Raw genomic sequence first — 19966 nt, forward strand, 5'->3', positions numbered from 1 at the left:
GTATGTTCGGGCCTTAAATGAAGACGGGATCACTTTCAGCTCACCCACAGACTCACCCACAGACTCACCCACAGACTCACCCACAGATTGACCGACACACTCATCCATAGACTCACTCACAGACTCACCCGCAGATTGACCGACAGACTCACCCACAGACTCACTCACAGACTCACCCACAGATTGACCGACAGACTCACCCATAGACTCACCCACAGATTGACCGACAGACTCACCCATAGACTCACCCACAGACTGCCCACAGATTCTAGCTGCTGCTTGTAACGGTCCTGATGTCAGTGTCTCCTCCACTGGCTGCATGTGTGTGACAAAGTATGTTGTATTCAGTCACCTTCATTCATGTTTCTTATGATGTCACTCGTAACACATAGCCCTGCCTCTTTCACATGAATGCTGACTGAACTGGTTAATAACCAGCTGTGTAGTAACTGGTTATCAGACGGAAGATGTGGGTCCTGGGTACGTTGGACTAGCTTCAGGTCAGCTGTTCAGCATCAGTTACCATGGTGATTTGTCCAGAGTTAACCCTGAAGTTAATGCTAACGCCACATCCTGCTTCAAAGTCCTAACCTCTGATCTTCAGTTGTTTCACAGCAAATGTTTGACAGGAGGCAGGAACTCTGTTCTCAGTGATAAATGTGGGTGAGTTTTTTATTTCCATTTAAAGCTGGTTGAGATCATGTTTTAAAGAGTTGATGAATATCAGAAAGTTTTTAAAGAGACAGTAAACTGATATCTGTATATCGATCACACTGTGAACACTCGTCCTGTCTGTGTGTGTTTCAGTTAACTGTCTGGACGTCCACGTGGAGAAACATCCAGAGCGAGTGGCTCTGATCTGGGAGCGAGACGAGCCAGGCACCGAGGTGAAGGTCACCTACAGGTACGAACACCTGTGAACAGCTGACCTGCAGCACACACTGAGACCCGCCCTGTGTTCCTGTATCCTCCCTGTATGCAGACGATACTGTTCTTTATCTTATCACCATACTGTGCTGATGTTATCTGAGCACCATAAATGTAAAGGACAGACCTGAAGACGTATATTCAGCTGGTAAATTTTAACTCATGGATAATGAATAACTACAGTCAGGATGAAGAAAAAACAAAGTTATTGTCAAATATGACACATAACAGAACTGTGAGGTCATCACAGCTGTTTTTATCTTTAAGAAGGATTTGTATATTTATTTAACCTTTATTTAACCAGGAAGTCCCACTGAGCGACCTGTTGTGACAAATATAGTGTATAACAACAACAGCTGTTCAAACACAGCGACCTCTCAAGAGAAACACCGTCATGTCTCTGTCACCACATTCTTTATGATGTCATTAAATTCATCAGTGGATAGACGTGTTTTTATTTTAGATCTTTATGACAATTGTTTTTGGATTTAATTTAATTGGTATGTACATAATTCTAGTGTGTATCACACAAATCAAACCAAAATGTTGCACCTTTCATGCAGTGTAGCACAGTGCCCTCTGGAATGCTACATCTGAAACAGATAATTGAAACTGTAGGATTATAGTGCTATTAAATGTAATTTTGATTAAATGTTTTTACCCAAATCATTTATAAAAATAGAAAACAAAATAGGCCCCAAGGAGGAACCCTGGGGGACGCCGTGAGTTATCTCAAGAAATTCTGATTTATTTGAACCTGAGTTGTGTATATGATTGTCATGTAGCTCAGTGGTTCCCAACTGGTGTGTCACAGGATAATTCTGAATGTACCGCGAGGACAAATCTGGACCAATTGGAAACCACTGCTGTCATGACTTGTCCTTCAGAGGATGATGTCATCACCATCAGTCTCAGTGTCCTTCTGTCTGTTCAACAGGGAGCTGCTGGAGACCACCTGCCGCCTCGCCAACACCCTCAAGAGCCATGGGATCCAGAGGGGGGACAGGGTGGCCATTTACATGCCAGTGTCACCGCTGGCGGTGGCAGCCATGATGGCGTGTGCCCGTATTGGTGCGGTGCACACGGTGGTGTTTGCTGGTTTCAGCTCGGAGGCTCTGGCAGGGAGGATCCAGGATGGTGAGTCTTCTTCCACTGGGACTGGGTTTACTGGTTCTACTGGGGCAGCACCTGGTGGATGTTGAAGGAACTGCAGCTCTGAAGCTTTTTTAGCCTCCTGGTTTTGGTTTGATGACACATTTCCTGTCACCATGAGGTTTATTACCGACGTATTTCTCCATGTACTGGATGATTGTGATGACATGTGGCTCAGTGTTCATGTTCCTCTCAAAACTATAGTAACTTTAATGATCCTCTGACTCCAGCACCATCATCAGGTCAACGTGTTCATGTGTCCAACACTTTGTGACCAGATACCTGCAGAACTGATCAAAGACAATTTCGTGTTCATCCCTGCTGGAAATGCCCCGATGTCTCAATAACAAACAGATGCTTTAAGCCTCAGTATTGTTCTGGAGACGTTCTCCACTGGTTCCTCAGCTTCGTTTGATTTAAGCCCAGTTCAGACCAAAGATTCACGACGAGATGAAACTGTTTTAGAGTGTTGCTCTCTGCAACACTCTAAAACAGTGAGCTGGACTGCAGCCGGCGGATGGTGTCACCTGCAGCATTGCTCTATATAAGGTTCTGTTCAGCAACAGGTTGATTACAAGCCAAAGAACTTTATTAATAAAACACTAACAAACAAAGTTACAAAGAGCTCTACGTGGTTGGTTCTGGATTCAAATCAATGTTGATTCAAACCAATAAAATGTGACATTTTCAAGAAAAACAAAGAACAATAAAAATAAGATAAAGACAAAATACCATTACTGAGGCAGATCAAATCAAACTACTAGAATAATACAAAAATAATGAACAGTGATCTGCAGCTCGGTGTCACACCATCTCCTCCACCTGCTGATGACACAGTCAGATCAGATACTACATCACTGTAGAAATATACAGTACAGGCCAAAAGTTTGGACACACCTTCTCATTCAATGCGTTTTCTTTATTTTCATGACTATTTACATTGTAGATTCTCACTGAAGGCATCAAAACTATGAATGAACACATGTGGAGTTATGTACTTAACAAAAAAAGGTGAAATAACTGAAAACATGTTTTATATTCTAGTTTCTTCAAAATAGCCACCCTTTGCTCTGATTACTGCTTTGCACACTCTTGGCATTCTCTCCATGAGCTTCAAGAGGTAGTCACCTGAAATGGTTTTCCAACAGTCTTGAAGGAGTTCCCAGAGGTGTTTAGCACTTGTTGGCCCCTTTGCCTTCACTCTGCGGTCCAGCTCACCCCAAACCATCTGGATTGGGTTCAGGTCCGGTGACTGTGGAGGCCAGGTCATCTGCCGCAGCACTCCATCACTCTCCTTCTTGGTCAAATAGCCCTTACACAGCCTGGAGGTGTGTTTGGGGTCATTGTCCTGTTGAAAAATAAATGATGGTCCAACTAAACGCAAACCGGATGGGATGGCATGTCGCTGCAGGATGCTGTGGTAGCCATGCTGGTTCAGTGTGCCTTCAATTTTGAATAAATCCCCAACAGTGTCACCAGCAAAACACCCCCACACCATCACACCTCCTCCTCCATGCTTCACAGTGGGAACCAGGCATGTGGAATCCATCCGTTCACCTTTTCTGCGTCTCACAAAGACACGGCGGTTGGAACCAAAGATCTCAAATTTGGACTCATCAGACCAAAGCACAGATTTCCACTGGTCTAATGTCCATTCCTTGTGTTTCTTGGCCCAAACAAATCTCTTCTGCTTGTTGCCTCTCCTTAGCAGTGGTTTCCTAGCAGCTATTTGACCATGAAGGCCTGATTGGCGCAGTCTCCTCTTAACAGTTGTTCTAGAGATGGGTCTGCTGCTAGAACTCTGTGTGGCATTCATCTGGTCTCTGATCTGAGCTGCTGTTAACTTGCCATTTCTGAGGCTGGTGACTCGGATGAACTTATCCTCAGAAGCAGAGGTGACTCTTGGTCTTCCTTTCCTGGGTCGGTCCTCATGTGTGCCAGTTTGGTTGTAGCGCTTGATGGTTTTTGCGACTCCACTTGGGGACACATTTAAAGTTTTTGCAATTTTCCGGACTGACTGACCTTCATTTCTTAAAGTAATGATGGCCACTGGTTTTTCTTTAGTTAGCTGATTGGTTCTTGCCATAATATGAATTTTAACAGTTGTCCAATAGGGCTGTCGGCTGTGTATTAACCTGACTTCTGCACAACACAACTGATGGTCCCAACCCCATTGATAAAGCAAGAAATTCCACTAATTAACCCTGATAAGGCACACCTGTGAAGTGGAAACCATTTCAGGTGACTACCTCTTGAAGCTCATGGAGAGAATGCCAAGAGTGTGCAAAGCAGTAATCAGAGCAAAGGGTGGCTATTTTGAAGAAACTAGAATATAAAACATGTTTTCAGTTATTTCACCTTTTTTTGTTAAGTACATAACTCCACATGTGTTCATTCATAGTTTTGATGCCTTCAGTGAGAATCTACAATGTAAATAGTCATGAAAATAAAGAAAACGCATTGAATGAGAAGGTGTGTCCAAACTTTTGGCCTGTACTGTATGTATGAAACATACAAATGTGACGTTATCTGTTGTTTACAGAAACATACAGTGACAGTATTTTCCTCTGGGCTGATTGGAGGAGATTCTGAAGCAAACTGTAGAGCGTCACAGTTTCTATTGTCTCTGCTGCATCTCTGTTCTGAACGTCAGTTAAAGTTCTCTTTCCAGTCAAAGCAGGAGCTCCTTGACCTCAGACATAACCTCATGTTGAGAGTCAGAAGTTCATGTGAAGCTTTTTATTCTTGCGTCTGCAGCAATGTGAAGGTCGGAGCAGCTGGAGCCCAAAATACAGGATCACACCCAAGCATGATGGGAAGCACCAAACACCACGGAGACAGATACAGAGCGTTTCCACAGAGACACAAGAAGAAAGAAACTTTCCTCTGATCCAAACAGCCATTTAACATCACACCATGACCGTGTTGTGGTCACCATGTCTCTGAACATCTCATTTAACTTTGCAGCGCCCGGTAGCTCGCCAGGTCCTTGTCAGTTCTGACCTGTGGCCCTTTACTCCACGCCATCGGCTTTGTCTCCTCCTTTCAGCTTAAACTTTTCAGTCAAAGAAAGGCAGAGGCCAAAAAATAATCTTTAACTTTCAGTTTGGGCCCTTATCTTATCCTGAGGCCCCTTATCTGGTCTTGAGGCCCCTTAAATGATCCTGAGGCCCCTTTAATTCTTCCTGAGGCCCCTCACTTCTTAAAGGACCGTCATATATAAGAGTTCAGTGTATCTTTATGTTTCCTAACAGTTTGTCTCCTCATTAAAATGATGAACTTTATTAGTGCTGTCTTTGTCTGACGGAGCTGAGGTTTCACCTGAGCCACAGTGAACGCCTCGCCCCTCTGGCTGCAGCTCTCAGCAGTCTGTTGGTTTAATCAGATCTCTGGAGGTCACACTCGCTGCTCAAGGACTCAACATGTGTGTTTTGGAAACAGCCGGCGCCTTCAAACCCAAACAGAACATTTCCACGGCCGGCTGAGCAGCAGGAGCTGCAGAGCATGATGGTAGTGCAGAAACTACCTGCAGAGTCTGCGAGATAAACTTCAGCTCAGTGTTTGTTCCAGAACATTAACACCCTGACGTACGACAGGCTTCATTAAAACTGTACTGAGCAGCGCTCTCACAGTTCAGCCCTCCAATCTTTTGCAAATGCTCTGAGACCTGCCGCCATCAAGCCTCTGCTGAAGAACTGCAGTCCTGATGCCTCTGTACTTTCTGAAGCTGAGTGGAGTTGTTTCAGCCCTGAGGCTGCACTGTGTGATAAATGACATCTGTCTGAACACAGACCCAGAGTCAAAGTTCTGCTCTGACCTGGTGGACTGTCCTGATACTGGGCCGGACTCTGAACTGTCCTTAAAGGGTTCAGGTCACACCTTCGTGACAGGAAGTACTTTATCTTGATTGGTAACTAATGTCAGAGCAGATGGCCGTGACGTGGGGTCCCTCAGGGGTCGATTTTGGGACTCCTCTTGTTTAATCTGTGCCTGCTTCAATTAGTACAAATTGTACAGAATAATAACGTATTCTGCAGATGACACAGATAAATGTATCATTTTCACCTGTGGTCTCATTTATAAAACAGTGTGAAGGATCCAAACTAAAAATGTACGTACGGACAAAAGCCAAAAATGGTGTGCACCAAAAATTGTTCCACAGTTTCTACAGTCAGGCTCCACCTCAGCGTCTGTGTCGCCAGTACCCGGCTCTAAAATATTCATCAGCATGGGTCAAAGTTTCCCCCATCAAGTCTGTTTTTATAGATTACTTTGAACCAATATGAATATGAACTTATAAACAGCTTAACAACACTAAAACGCGGAAATAACTACGAGAGCAGTGCGGCTCACCTCTGTCATGGAGTACAACAGCAGCAGGGGGGATCTCAGGTGGCAGACACCTCTTTATAGGTGGGACAGAAACTGAGGGTCATTCCACATATCGAGGCCGAAGCGTGTTAGGTAGCAACTGAAACAGGTTTTGTGTAATTATACTAAATATCACAAACGTACATTTGACTTTGTTTCACATGTTACTGCTGAATAACTGACCCTGTGACATTTGGGCCACGGACAGAGTGTCAGCTCTCACCTCCAACAGTCACACAGGAACCCTTTCTGGACTCAGGTTTAAATTTCACTGCCACAACAAATGTGTACCGTCGCCTGCCTGCTACCATCTAAAGACCACAGCTAGAGTCAGAGTGAGACCTTGGAAGGTTCAGCCACGCCTTTATTTCCTGTAGATTAGAGATTACTACAGCAGTGTGTGTGTGCCACTTTATAACAAACATATTTCAGATTATTCAGAAGGCTGCTGATGAAATATGAGCACATTGGTTGACAGAGCACAGCCAGTCTCGGTCTGAAGTCGTTGAAATCTGGCGCTTGGTCAGTGACTTTAAGTGTCAGACACCCATGTAAAAAGTTGTCCTTTAACGTTGGCATGACGGCCATTATAGTTTAACAGCACCCGGCAGCATCGGGGGGGAAACGCTAATGTTGGTTTTTGTTATTAAAAACATAAAGGTGTGTAATATATAACGATACTATGAATTATCCATATCATTATCTTATTATTTCCCTCCTCTTATGTTGCTGTCTATGTTTGTTTTGCCATCATGTAAACCAACACACTCGACCCATCGACCACAATTTTTGTTTTTACTTGTTTTTCTTATTATTTTTTTTTTGTCTCTCCTCTCCCTGTTTTTTTTTTATTGTATAAATTCCTTCCTTGTTGCTTGCTTATTTATTTAGTCCCTCCCACAATAATAAATAAGGCACATAGGTACTGTCAGGGCTGTCCCCCCCCCCCCCCCCGCTCCATGGCAGCTGAGGCTCATGTCGGGGCAGTCCTGAGGATCCCTTTGGGATGGGCAGCGGGGGGGTGAAGGCAGGGTCAACTCAGCCCTCCTCTCAGTACCACACATAAAATATCTGACTGGCAGTCCCTTTAAAACCAGCACCCTCCTCATGGTGTGGGAGCAGGTTTTTCAAGGGATCAAGTCTGCATAGGGCCCGCTACCTTCGTTAAGGGTCTGGGAGCGACCCAAAGGCCGACAGATCAGTCAAGTTAAGAAACACAAACCAACTGCAAGCATAATAATAATAATAATAATAATAATATAAATATAATCTGAGCGTAATCACGTGTGTGTGTTGGCTAAACAACACACACGCCAGGCAACTAAACTATAACGGCAACTTGCTGTGTATCATGCCAAAGTTAAAGAACGTCTTTTTTTCGTTGGTTGCTCTTTTTTAACGACTTCAGAATGACACCGGTCTCTGTCAGACAGCCTCGAGTCTGAACGCTTTGAAGTCGAAGCTAAAAACATTATTTCTTACAGTGCCTGCTCCGCCGGTAACGACTATAAAGTTATCTTTGAACTCCTTTTCAAATGTTTTTAAATCATCTTTTTGTTGTTGCACCTCCTGTCTGAACTTGACCAGTTTTAAAGATAATATTTTAAACTGTAAATCATTTAGCCGTTAATTTGACCTTTAATATTATTTTTCTCTTTTATCATAAATCTGTGTCCTTTGTGATGTTTCATATTTTACTGCAGTGTAAAAGATGTTGAGTTGCTCTGGTGGATGAAATGTGCCGCACACATACAGCTGCCTGAACCGTGTGAAGAGTTGAGTTTCTGTAGCCTGGAGACAAAACTGAAGTCAGAGCTGAGAGTTTAACTGATCTGTGACCTGATGTGAACTCAGCTGCAGCGTCAGAGCAGGATCCAGCCTGTGACCTCAGGATGTTTTATTTAGGATCATCAGGGTGTGTGAGGGTATTTATGGAGACACACAGACAGACCTCAGCCACAACCTCCACTCCTCTACGTGACGTCACATTCACTCTGTTTTCATATGGTTTGAGTCATGAGAAGAGAAACACGTTAACAGGAGCGGCGATGGCGGCGGTGTGTTACAGCCCCTCAGAGGAGTTAGTTCAAGTGACTCCTGCTGTAACTGCGATCATGTTGAAGCTGCTGCAGTATGTGGGTCAGGAACTAAAGATAGACTCTGATTCCTTCAGTGGTAACTCAAGAAAACTTCCTGCTGATGACTTGGATTCAAAGACGCCTCAAAGCTCCTGAAAACATGACATCATCACGACTGAGGCTACGATCAGAGCAAACAAACAAATAACAACAACAACAACAGTATCTTTACTTATTGAAGTTTAACAGAGACAAACTGAATGGATTCATCCTCTCACTCCTGTCACTCTGAGGAGCAGGAGGAGATGGAGGAGGAGCAGAAGGAGGAGGTGGAGGAGGAGGTGGAGGAGCAGGAGGAGCTGGAGGAGATGGAGGAGGAGGAGGAGGAGGAGGAGGAGGAGGAGGTGGAGGAGCAGGAGGAGCTGGAGGAGCAGGAGGAGATGGGGGAGGAGCAGGAGGAGGAGGTGGAGGAGCAGGAGGAGCAGGAGGAGATGGGGGAGGAGCAGGAGGAGGAGGTGGAGGAGCAGGAGGAGGAGGAGGTGGAGGAGGAGGAGGAGCAGGAGGAGGTGGAGGAGCAGGAGGAGGAGCAGGAGGAGGAGGAGGAGCAGGAGGAGGTGAGGAGCAGGAGGAGGAGGAGGAGGTGGAGGAGCAGGAGGAGGTGTGACACCTGCCGAGCTGCAGACCAGTGTTCAATGTAAAATGGAAAAATGTTGTCACATGAAAAACGACTTCAATCATCAAAAATCTGTTGATCCAGTTATTGATTATTGATGATTATTGAACTGATGGTTAAACTGTTTATATTGAAACATCAGGTTGTATCTGCAGCTGTCCTCAGTCACTACCTCAGTGGATGTTTTTTGAGACCAGGTGAAACTCTACAGGTGAACTAACAGAGTGACCTCAGCCTGGTGATGTGTGTGTGTGTCTGTGTGTGTGTGTGTGTCTCCTCAGGTTTTGTATTTCCACTGGAAACATATTTTCCAGCAGTATGAGAAACCAGTGGAGATCATGTCAGGTGGTCCCAGTAGGACTCTGATGTAATGACAGTAAACAGGTGCTGTAACCCATCACACCTGTACCTGTGTTGTGTTCACAGCCCGCTGTAAAGCTGTGGTCACCTGTAACCAAGGTGTGAGGGGCGGACGACTCATCAACCTCAAGTCCACAGTAGACACAGCAGTGAAGACCTGTCCCACTGTCCAACACGTGTTCGTCTCTCAGAGGACAGACAACCCTGCTGTGATGGGACACCTGGACGTCCCCCTGGAGCAGGTGAGACATCTCGCCTGTCCTACAGTATCAGTTGTACCATCGGTATCGCAGGTACTGCAGTTACCTGTTGTACCTTACAGGTGATGTCCTCTCAGTCCCCCGTCTGTCCCCCGGAGCCGATGGACAGTGAAGATCTTTTGTTTCTTCTCTACACATCAGGAAGTACGGGGAAGCCTAAAGGTGTCATTCACACACAGGCCGGATACCTGCTGTACACCTCGCTGACACACCAGGTACACACACCTGATACCTGCTGTACACCTCGCTGACACACCAGGTACACACACCTGATACCTGCTGTACACCTCACAGACACACCAGGTACACACACCTGATACCTGCTGTACACCTCGCTGACACACCAGGTACACACACCTGATACCTGCTGTACACCTCACAGACACACCAGGTACACACACACCTGATACCTGCTGTACACCTCACTGACACACCAGGTACACACACCTGATACCTGCTGTACACCTCGCTGACACACCAGGTACACACACACCTGATACCTGCTGTACACCTCACTGACACACCAGGTACACACACCTGATACCTGCTGTACACCTCACTGACACACCAGGTACACACACCTGATACCTGCTGTACACCTCGCTGACACACCAGGTACACACACACCTGATACTTGCTGTACACCTCGCTGACACACCAGGTAGACACACCTGATACCTGCTGTACACCTCGCTGACACACCAGGTACACACACCTGATACCTGCTGTACACCTCACTGACACACCAGGTACACACACCTGATACCTGCTGTACACCTCACAGACACACCAGGTACACACACACCTGATACCTGCTGTACACCTCGCTGACACACCAGGTACACACACCTGATACCTGCTGTACACCTCGCTGACACACCAGGTACACACACCTGATACCTGCTGTACACCTCACTGACACACCAGGTACACACACACCTGATACTTGCTGTACACCTCGCTGACACACCAGGTAGACACACCTGATACCTGCTGTACACCTCGCTGACACACCAGGTACACACACCTGATACCTGCTGTACACCTCACAGACACACCAGGTACACACACACCTGATACCTGCTGTACACCTCGCTGACACACCAGGTACACACACCTGATACCTGCTGTACACCTCACTGACACACCAGGTACACACACCTGATACCTGCTGTACACCTCGCTGACACACCAGGTACACACACCTGATACCTGCTGTACACCTCACAGACACACCAGGTACACACACCTGATACCTGCTGTACACCTCACAGACACACCAGGTACACACACCTGATACCTGCTGTACACCTCACTGACACACCAGGTACACACACCTGATACCTGCTGTACACCTCACTGACACACCAGGTACACACACCTGATACCTGCTGTACACCTCGCTGACACACCAGGTACACACACACCTGATACCTGCTGTACACCTCACAGACACACCAGGTACACACACCTGATACCTGCTGTACACCTCGCTGACACACCAGGTACACACACCTGATACCTGCTGTACACCTCACAGACACACCAGGTACACACACACCTGATACCTGCTGTACACCTCACAGACACACCAGGTACACACACACCTGATACCTGCTGTACACTTCACTGACACACCAGGTACACACACACCTGATACCTGCTGTACACCTCACTGACACACCAGGTACACACACCTGATACCTGCTGTACACCTCACTGACACACCAGGTACACACACCTGATACCTGCTGTACACCTCACTGACACACCAGGTACACACACCTGATACCTGCTGTACACCTCGCTGACACACCAGGTACACACACACCTGATACTTGCTGTACACCTCGCTGACACACCAGGTAGACACACCTGATACCTGCTGTACACCTCGCTGACACACCAGGTACACACACCTGATACCTGCTGTACACCTCACAGACACACCAGGTACACACACACCTGATACCTGCTGTACACCTCGCTGACACACCAGGTACACACACCTGATACCTGCTGTACACCTCACTGACACACCAGGTAGACACACCTGATACCTGCTGTACACCTCGCTGACACACCAGGTACACACACCTGATACCTGCTGTACACCTCACAGACACACCAGGTACACACACACCTGATACCTGCTGTACACCTCGCTGACACACCAGGTACACACACCTGATACCTGCTGTACACCTCACTGACACACCAGGTACACACACCTGATACCTGCTGTACACCTCACTGACACACCAGGTACACACACCTGATACCTGCTGTACACCTCACAGACACACCAGGTACACACACACCTGATACCTGCTGTACACCTCGCTGACACACCAGGTACACACACACCTGATACCTGCTGTACACCTCGCTGACACACCAGGTACACACACCTGATACCTGCTGTACACCTCACAGACACACCAGGTACACACACACCTGATACCTGCTGTACACCTCGCTGACACACCAGGTACACACACCTGATACCTGCTGTACACCTCGCTGACACACCAGGTACACACACCTGATACTTGCTGTACACACAGCTGTTGCGTCCGTCCTCAGCTGCATCCTGATCTGCGTCCTGAGCTGCATCCGTCCTGAGCTGCGTCCTGAGCTGCATCCGTCCTGAGCTGCGTCCTGAGCTGCATCCATCCTGAGCTGCGTCCTGAGCTGCATCCATCCTGAGCTGCGTCCTGAGCTGCATCCGTCCTGATCTGCGTCCTGAGCTGCATCCGTCCTGATCTGCGTCTTGAGCTGCATCCGTCCTGAGCTGCGTCCTGAGCTGCATCCATCCTGAGCTGCGTCCTGAACTGCGTCCTCAGCTGCATCCTGAGCTGCGTTCTCAGCTGCATCCTGAGCTGCGTCCTCAGCTGCATCCTGAGCTGCATCCGTCCTGAGCTGCATCCGTCCTGAGCTGTGTCCTGAACTGCGTCCTCAGCTGCATCCTGAGCTGCGTCCTGAACTGCGTCCTCAGCTGCATCCTGAGCTGCGTTCTCAGCTGCATCCTGAGCTGCGTCCTCAGCTGCATCCTGAGCTGCATCCGTCCTGAGCTGCGTCCGTCCTGAGCTGTGTCCTGAGCTGCGTCCTCAGCTGCGTCCTCAGCTGTGTCCTGAGCTGCGTCCTGAGCTGTGTCCTGAGCTGCGTCCGTCCTGAGCTGCGTCCGTCCTGAGCTGTGTCCTGAGCTGCGTCCGTCCTGAGCTGCGTCCTGAGCTGCATCCATCCTGAGCTGCGTCCTGAACTGCGTCCTCAGCTGCATCCTGAGCTGCGTCCTGAACTGCGTCCTCAGCTGCATCCTGAGCTGCGTTCTCAGCTGCATCCTGAGCTGCGTCCTCAGCTGCATCCTGAGCTGCATCCGTCCTGAGCTGCATCCGTCCTGAGCTGTGTCCTGAACTGCGTCCTCAGCTGCATCCTGAGCTGCGTCCTGAACTGCGTCCTCAGCTGCATCCTGAGCTGCGTTCTCAGCTGCATCCTGAGCTGCGTCCTCAGCTGCATCCTGAGCTGCATCCGTCCTGAGCTGCGTCCGTCCTGAGCTGTGTCCTGAGCTGCGTCCTGAACTGCGTCCGTCCTGAGCTGCGTCCTCAGCTGTGTCCGTCCTGAGCTGCGTCCTGAGCTGCCTCCATCCTGAGCTGCGTCCTGAGCTGCGTCCTGAGCTGCGTCCTGAGCTGCCTCCATCCTGAGCTGCGTCCTGAGCTGCCTCCATCCCGAGCTGCATCCTGAGCTGCATCCTGAGCTGCCTCCATCCTGAGCTGCGTCCTGAGCTGCCTCCATCCTGAGCTGCATCCTGAGCTGCATCCTGAGCTGCCTCCATCCTGAGCTGCGTCCTGAGCTGCCTCCATCCTGAGCTGCATCCTGAGCTGCATCCTGAGCTGCCTCCATCCTGAGCTGCGTCCTGAGCTGCGTCCTGAACTGCGTCCTGAGCTGCTGCTGCTGCTGCTGCTGCTGCTGCTGCTGCTGCGTCCGTCCTGAGCTGCGTCCTGAGCTGCATCCTGAGCTGTGTCCTGAGCTGCGTCCTCAGCTGTGTCCGTCCTGAGCTGCGTCTTGAGCTGTGTCCTGAGCTGCGTCCTCAGCTGCGTCCTGAGCTGCGTCCTCAGCTGTGTCCTGAGCTGCGTCCTCAGCTGCGTCCTGAGCTGTGTCCTGAGCTGCGTCCTCAGCTGTGTCCTGAGCTGCGTCCTCAGCTGCGTCCTGAGCTGCATCCTGAGCTGTGTCCTGAGCTGCGTCTTTGGCTGTGTCCATCCTGAGCTGCGTCCATCCTGAGCTGCGTCCGTCCTGAGCTGCGTCCGTCCTGAGCTGAGTCCGTCCTGAGCTGCTGTGTCCGTTCTGAGCTGTTGCATCCGTCCTGAGCTGCGTCCGTCCTGAGCTGCATCCGTCCTGAGCTGCTGCGTCCGTCCTGAGCTGCATCCTGAGGTGCCTCCATCCTGAGCTGTGTCCTGAGCTGCGTCCTGAACTGCGTCCGTTCTGAGCTGCTGCGTCCGTCCTGAGCTACGTCCTGAGCTGCATCCTGAGCTGCCTCCATCCTGAGCTGTGTCCTGAGCTGCGTCCTGAACTGCGTCCGTCCTGAGCTGCGTCCTCAGCTGTGTCCGTCCTGAGCTGCGTCCTGAGCTGCCTCCATCCTGAGCTGCGTCCGTCCTGAGCTGCGTCCTGAGCTGCGTCCTGAGCTGCCTCCATCCTGAGCTGTGTCCTGAGCTGCGTCCTGAGCTGTGTCCTCAGCTGCGTCCTGAGCTGCGTCCTCAGCTGCGTCCTGAGCTGCATCCTCTGCTGTGTCCTGAGCTGCGTCCGTCCTCTGGCAGCAGATTGTTTGTGATTGGAGTTTTAATGAGGAAGTGGAGACAAAGGCAAGCCGTTACACAACAGGCCAAACACAAACGCTGCTGTTTGTCCTCAGAGCAAGGAAGACGAGTATGAAGAGGAGGACACAGCCCGGTGGCCTGTGAGAGCTTTAAATTAGCAGAAACATCTGCTCTGCGTGTTGACGTCATGTTTATGATGATAATTGAGTCAAATCATAAACCATAATACCCCCCCCCCCCCCCCCCCCCCATCAGGGCCAAATATTTATCAGTGCTAATTTCTAAAGCAGCTTAGCGGCAGCGTTGGCGGCGGCAGCTCAGGGTTCAGGACAGTTTTTGGCTTTGCTGCCTGTTTGGATGAAACAACAGAACAAAAGCTGCTTTATCAGAAGAACTGGTTGGACGCCAAGACGACACACACTGACACACAGTTGGGGGGGTTGGCGTTGCTCGGTGCCCCACGTTGGCTCTGCAGCCATTTTAGTTTCTGATGAAAACAGCTTTGTTTCCACTGAGCAGCTACAAACACTGACTGAGCAGGAGGTCATGGAGGACCCATCAGACGGTTCCTCTGATGGTCTCTGCTTACTCTGCTGAGTTTCCTATAAAACGGCGTGCAGACTCGTCAGCTGGTCTCTGTCATCGCATGTTCATAAACCTCTGAGCAGATCTGAACATAAGAACCTTCATCACATACATGAACGCTGCAGGAAACTCTGATCTGGTCATAGGCACGTGTAAATGTTCATGAGCGCCAAACAATCATAAGCTGACAGCACGCTAATGCTAGTCAGTAATTAGCATACAGCCCTGCCCACAAATATCCAGAGACGCCATATATGGAGGTGATGATGACTGTGGACAGGTGCGTCCTGATGAAGCAGATACAAACAGACGAGCAGGAGAATCAATGTGAAGCAGCTGCAGAACATTTCAAACCTTCTGAAACTGAATTTTGTGTCTCAGGACCTGTCTGCTCACACACACTGGGGGCTTCTGGGAAATGTAGTTGTATCATTGTAGCAGAGTGTTAACCCTTTGTGTTATGTTTCCTCAGTACGTGTTTGACTATCAAGACGGCGACGTGTTCGGCTGCGTGGCGGACGTCGGCTGGATCACGGGACACAGCTACGTGGTGTACGGCCCGCTGTGTAACGGCGCCACCACCGTCCTGTTTGAGAGCACACCTGTTTACCCAGACCCAGGTAAGACTCACAGACCATATTTATATATATATATGAATATATTAAGATTCCAAGATTCAATACTTTATTGCCATACAACTTGCACAAGTCGTTAGGGAATTGCTGCAGTGTGCTCTACATGGCAGGACAACCACAAGACAAAATAACAAACCAGAAAACAAATAAAAACAGGACACAGGACACAAGACATTCTTCATGGCTGACACACGGTCACAACTGTCATGAGAACAGGTCATACCTCACACGCCTTGACATGTTTTGAACCTGGATGCTAGTCCAGGAGGCTAAAGGCTAAATACATGTCTATCTATCTATCTATCTAGATAGATATATATAGATATAGATCAAGATAGATATAGATATATTTATCTAGATATATAGATAGATAGATAGACAGGTGTACAGGTGCACAGGTGCACAGGTGTACAGGTGCACAGGTGCACAGGTGTATAGGTGTACAGGTGCACAGGTGTACAGGTGCACAGGTGTACAGGTGTATAGGTGTACAGGTGCACAGGTGTACAGGTGCACAGGTGTACAGGTGCACAGGTGTACAGGTGTATAGGTGTACAGGTGCACAGGTGTACAGGTGCACAGGTGTACAGGTGCACAGGTGTACAGGTGCACAGGTGCACAGGTGTATAGGTGTACAGGTGCACAGGTGTACAGGTGCACAGGTGTACAGGTGCACAGGTGCACAGGTGCACTAATGCACAGGAGTTGTAGTTTTATGGCGTGCGTCCAGCCTCTTGTTACTCATTAATGTTGGTTTATGACCTTGAGCTGCGGAGCGGAGTCTCGTTATCTCACCTCTGCTGGTTTATTGTCGGGTTTCCACTCGGCTCCTGAGAGGAAGTGACCTCTGGTTGATGTGACCTTTGACCTTTGTTTGTTGAGTTTTATTCAGACATTCAGGCTGTGATGTTAGAAATAAGGAAAATGACACCTTGATTATGATGATGATGATGGTGATGATGATGATGGTGATGATGATGATGGTTGTGATGATGGTGATGGTGGTGATGATGATGATGATGATGATGGTGGTGATGATGATGATGGTGATGATGATGATGGTTGTGATGATGGTGATGGTGGTGATGATGATGATGGTGGTGATGATGATGATGATGATGATGATGATGATGGTGGTGATGATGATGATGGTGATGATGATGATGATGGTGATTATGATGATGGTGGTGATGATGATGATGATGGTGGTGATGGTGATGATGGTGATGATGATGATGGTGATGATGATGATGGTGGTGATGATGAAGGTGGTGGTGATGATGGTGATGATGATGTTGATGGTGATGGTGGTGATGAAGATGGTGGTGATGATGATGATGATGATGATGTTGATGGTGATGATGGTGATGATGATGGTGGTGATGATGATGATGGTGGTGATGATGGTGATGATGATGATGATGATGATGGTGATGATGATGTTGGTGATGATGATGATGGTGGTGATGATGATGGTGGTGGTGATGATGGTAATGATGATGATGGTGAAGATGATGGTGGTGATGATGATGATGGTGGTGATGATGGTAATGATGATGATGATGGTGATGATGATGGTGGTGATGATGATGATGATGGTTGTGATGATGGTGATGGTGGTGATGGTGATGATGATGATGATGGTGGTGATGATGATGATGGTGATGATGATGATGGTTGTGATGATGGTGATGGTGGTGATGATGATGATGGTGGTGATGATGATGATGATGATGATGGTGGTGATGATGATGATGGTGATGATGATGATGATGGTGATTATGATGATGGTGGTGATGATGATGATGATGGTGGTGATGGTGATGATGATGATGATGGTGGTGATGGTGATGATGATGATGGTGGTGGTGATGATGAAGGTGGTGGTGATGATGATGATGATGGTGATGATGATGATGGTAATTATGATGATGGTGGTGATGATGATGATGATGATGGTGGTGATGGTGATGATGGTGATGATGATGATGGTGATGATGATGATGATGGTGGTGATGATGAAGGTGGTGGTGATGATGGTGATGATGATGTTGATGGTGATGGTGGTGATGAAGATGGTGGTGATGATGATGATGATGATGGTGGTGATGATGATGATGATGATGATGATGATGATGATGTTGATGGTGATGATGGTGATGATGATGATGATGATGATGATGATGGTGATGATGATGTTGGTGATGATGATGATGGTGGTGATGATGATGGTGATGATGATGATGGTGATGATGATGATGGTGGTGATGATGGTGGTGATGATGATGATGGTGGTGATGATGGTGGTGATGATGATGATGGTGATGATGATGGTGGTGATGATGATGGTGATGATGATGATGGTGAAGATGATGGTGGTGATGATGATGATGGTGGTGATGATGGTGATGATGATGATGATGATGATGGTGATGATGATGTTGGTGATGATGATGATGGTGGTGATGATGATGGTGATGATGATGATGGTGAAGATGATGGTGGTGATGATGATGATGGTGGTGATGATGGTAATGATGATGATGATGGTGATGATGATGGTGGTGATGATGATGATGGTAATGATGATGGTGATGATGATGGTGATGATGATGATGATGATGGTGATGATGGTGATGATGATGATGATGATGGTGGTGATGATGGTGATGATGATGATGATGTTGATGGTGATGATGATGGTGATGATGATGATGGTGGTGATGATGTTGATGGTAATGATGATGTTGATGGTGATGATGATGGTGATGATGATGATGGTGGTGATGATGGTGATGATGATGATGATGGTGGTGATGATGATGATGATGATGATGATGATGATGGTGATGATGATGATGATGGTGGTGATGGTGATGATGATGATGATGATGGTGGTGATGATGATGATGATGATGGTGATGATGATGATGATGATGATGATGATGATGGTGGTGATGATGTTGATGGTAATGATGATGTTGATGGTGATGATGATGGTGATGATGATGATGGTGGTGATGATGGTGATGATGATGATGATGGTGGTGATGATGATGATGATGATGGTGGTGATGATGATGATGATGATGGTGATGATGATGATGATGATGATGATGATGGTGGTGATGATGGTGATGATGATGATGATGGTGGTGATGATGATGATGATGATGATGATGATGATGATGGTGATGATGATGATGATGGTGGTGATGGTGATGATCATGATGATGATGGTGATGATGATGGTGATGATGATGATGATGATGATGATGGTGATGATGATGGTGGTGATGATGATGATGATGATGATGATGGTGGTGATGATGTTGATGGTAATGATGATGTTGATGGTGATGATGATGGTGATGATGATGATGGTGGTGATGATGGTGATGATGATGATGATGGTGGTGATGATGTTGATGGTGATGATGATGGTGATGATGTTGATGATGATGATGATGGTGGTGATGATGATGATGGTGATGATGATGATGGTGGTGATGATGGTTATAGTGGACCACCATATGAGACACCTTTATTGTTCACATGACACCCTGGTTCACATGACACTTTGGTTCACATGATAACTTGGTTCATGTGACACCTTTTTTCACATGACACTTTGGTTCACATGACACTTTGGTTCGTATGTCACCTCGGTTCACCTGACACTTTGGTTCATATGACACTTTGGTTCATATGACATCTCGGTTCACCTGACACTTTGGTTCACATGACACTTTGGTTCACATGACACTTTGGTTCACATGACATCTTGGTTCACATGACACCTTGGTTCACATGATAACTTGGTTCACATGACACTTTTGTTCACATGACACCTTGGTTCATATGACACCTTGGTTCACATGACAACTTGGTTCACATGACACCTTGGTTCGTATGACACCTTGGTTCCTATGACACTTTGGTTCGTATGACACCTTGATTCACATGACACCTTGATTCACATGACACCTTGGTTCGTGTGACACTTTGGTTCACATGACACCTTGGTTCGTGTGACACTTTAGTTCACCTGACACCTTGGTTCGTGTGACACTTTAGTTCACCTGACACCTTGGTTCGTGTGACACTTTGGTTC

The 19966-nt window shown here is 47.7% G+C and overlaps 1 protein-coding gene across 2 annotated transcripts in view; it reads left to right on the plus strand.

Annotated features, from left to right (window-relative positions):
* Window positions 1–19966, plus strand: part of LOC117248715 (acetyl-coenzyme A synthetase 2-like, mitochondrial) — a 48895-nt gene that overhangs the window by 4090 nt on the left and 24839 nt on the right. For both annotated transcript variants that reach the window (XR_013487833.1, XM_078160524.1), the window contains exons 2-6: window positions 808–904; window positions 1865–2064; window positions 9628–9803; window positions 9884–10036; window positions 15690–15837. Coding sequence is in view for 1 of the 2 variants with exons in the window: in XM_078160524.1 (XP_078016650.1) it covers window positions 808–904; window positions 1865–2064; window positions 9628–9803; window positions 9884–10036; window positions 15690–15837 (774 nt within the window). In the remaining variant the exon portion in view is untranslated. The remainder of the gene's footprint in view (window positions 1–807; window positions 905–1864; window positions 2065–9627; window positions 9804–9883; window positions 10037–15689; window positions 15838–19966) is intronic.

The sequence above is a fragment of the Epinephelus lanceolatus genome, chromosome 17, assembly GCF_041903045.1.
Source record: "Epinephelus lanceolatus isolate andai-2023 chromosome 17, ASM4190304v1, whole genome shotgun sequence".
NCBI lineage: Eukaryota > Metazoa > Chordata > Actinopteri > Perciformes > Serranidae > Epinephelus > Epinephelus lanceolatus.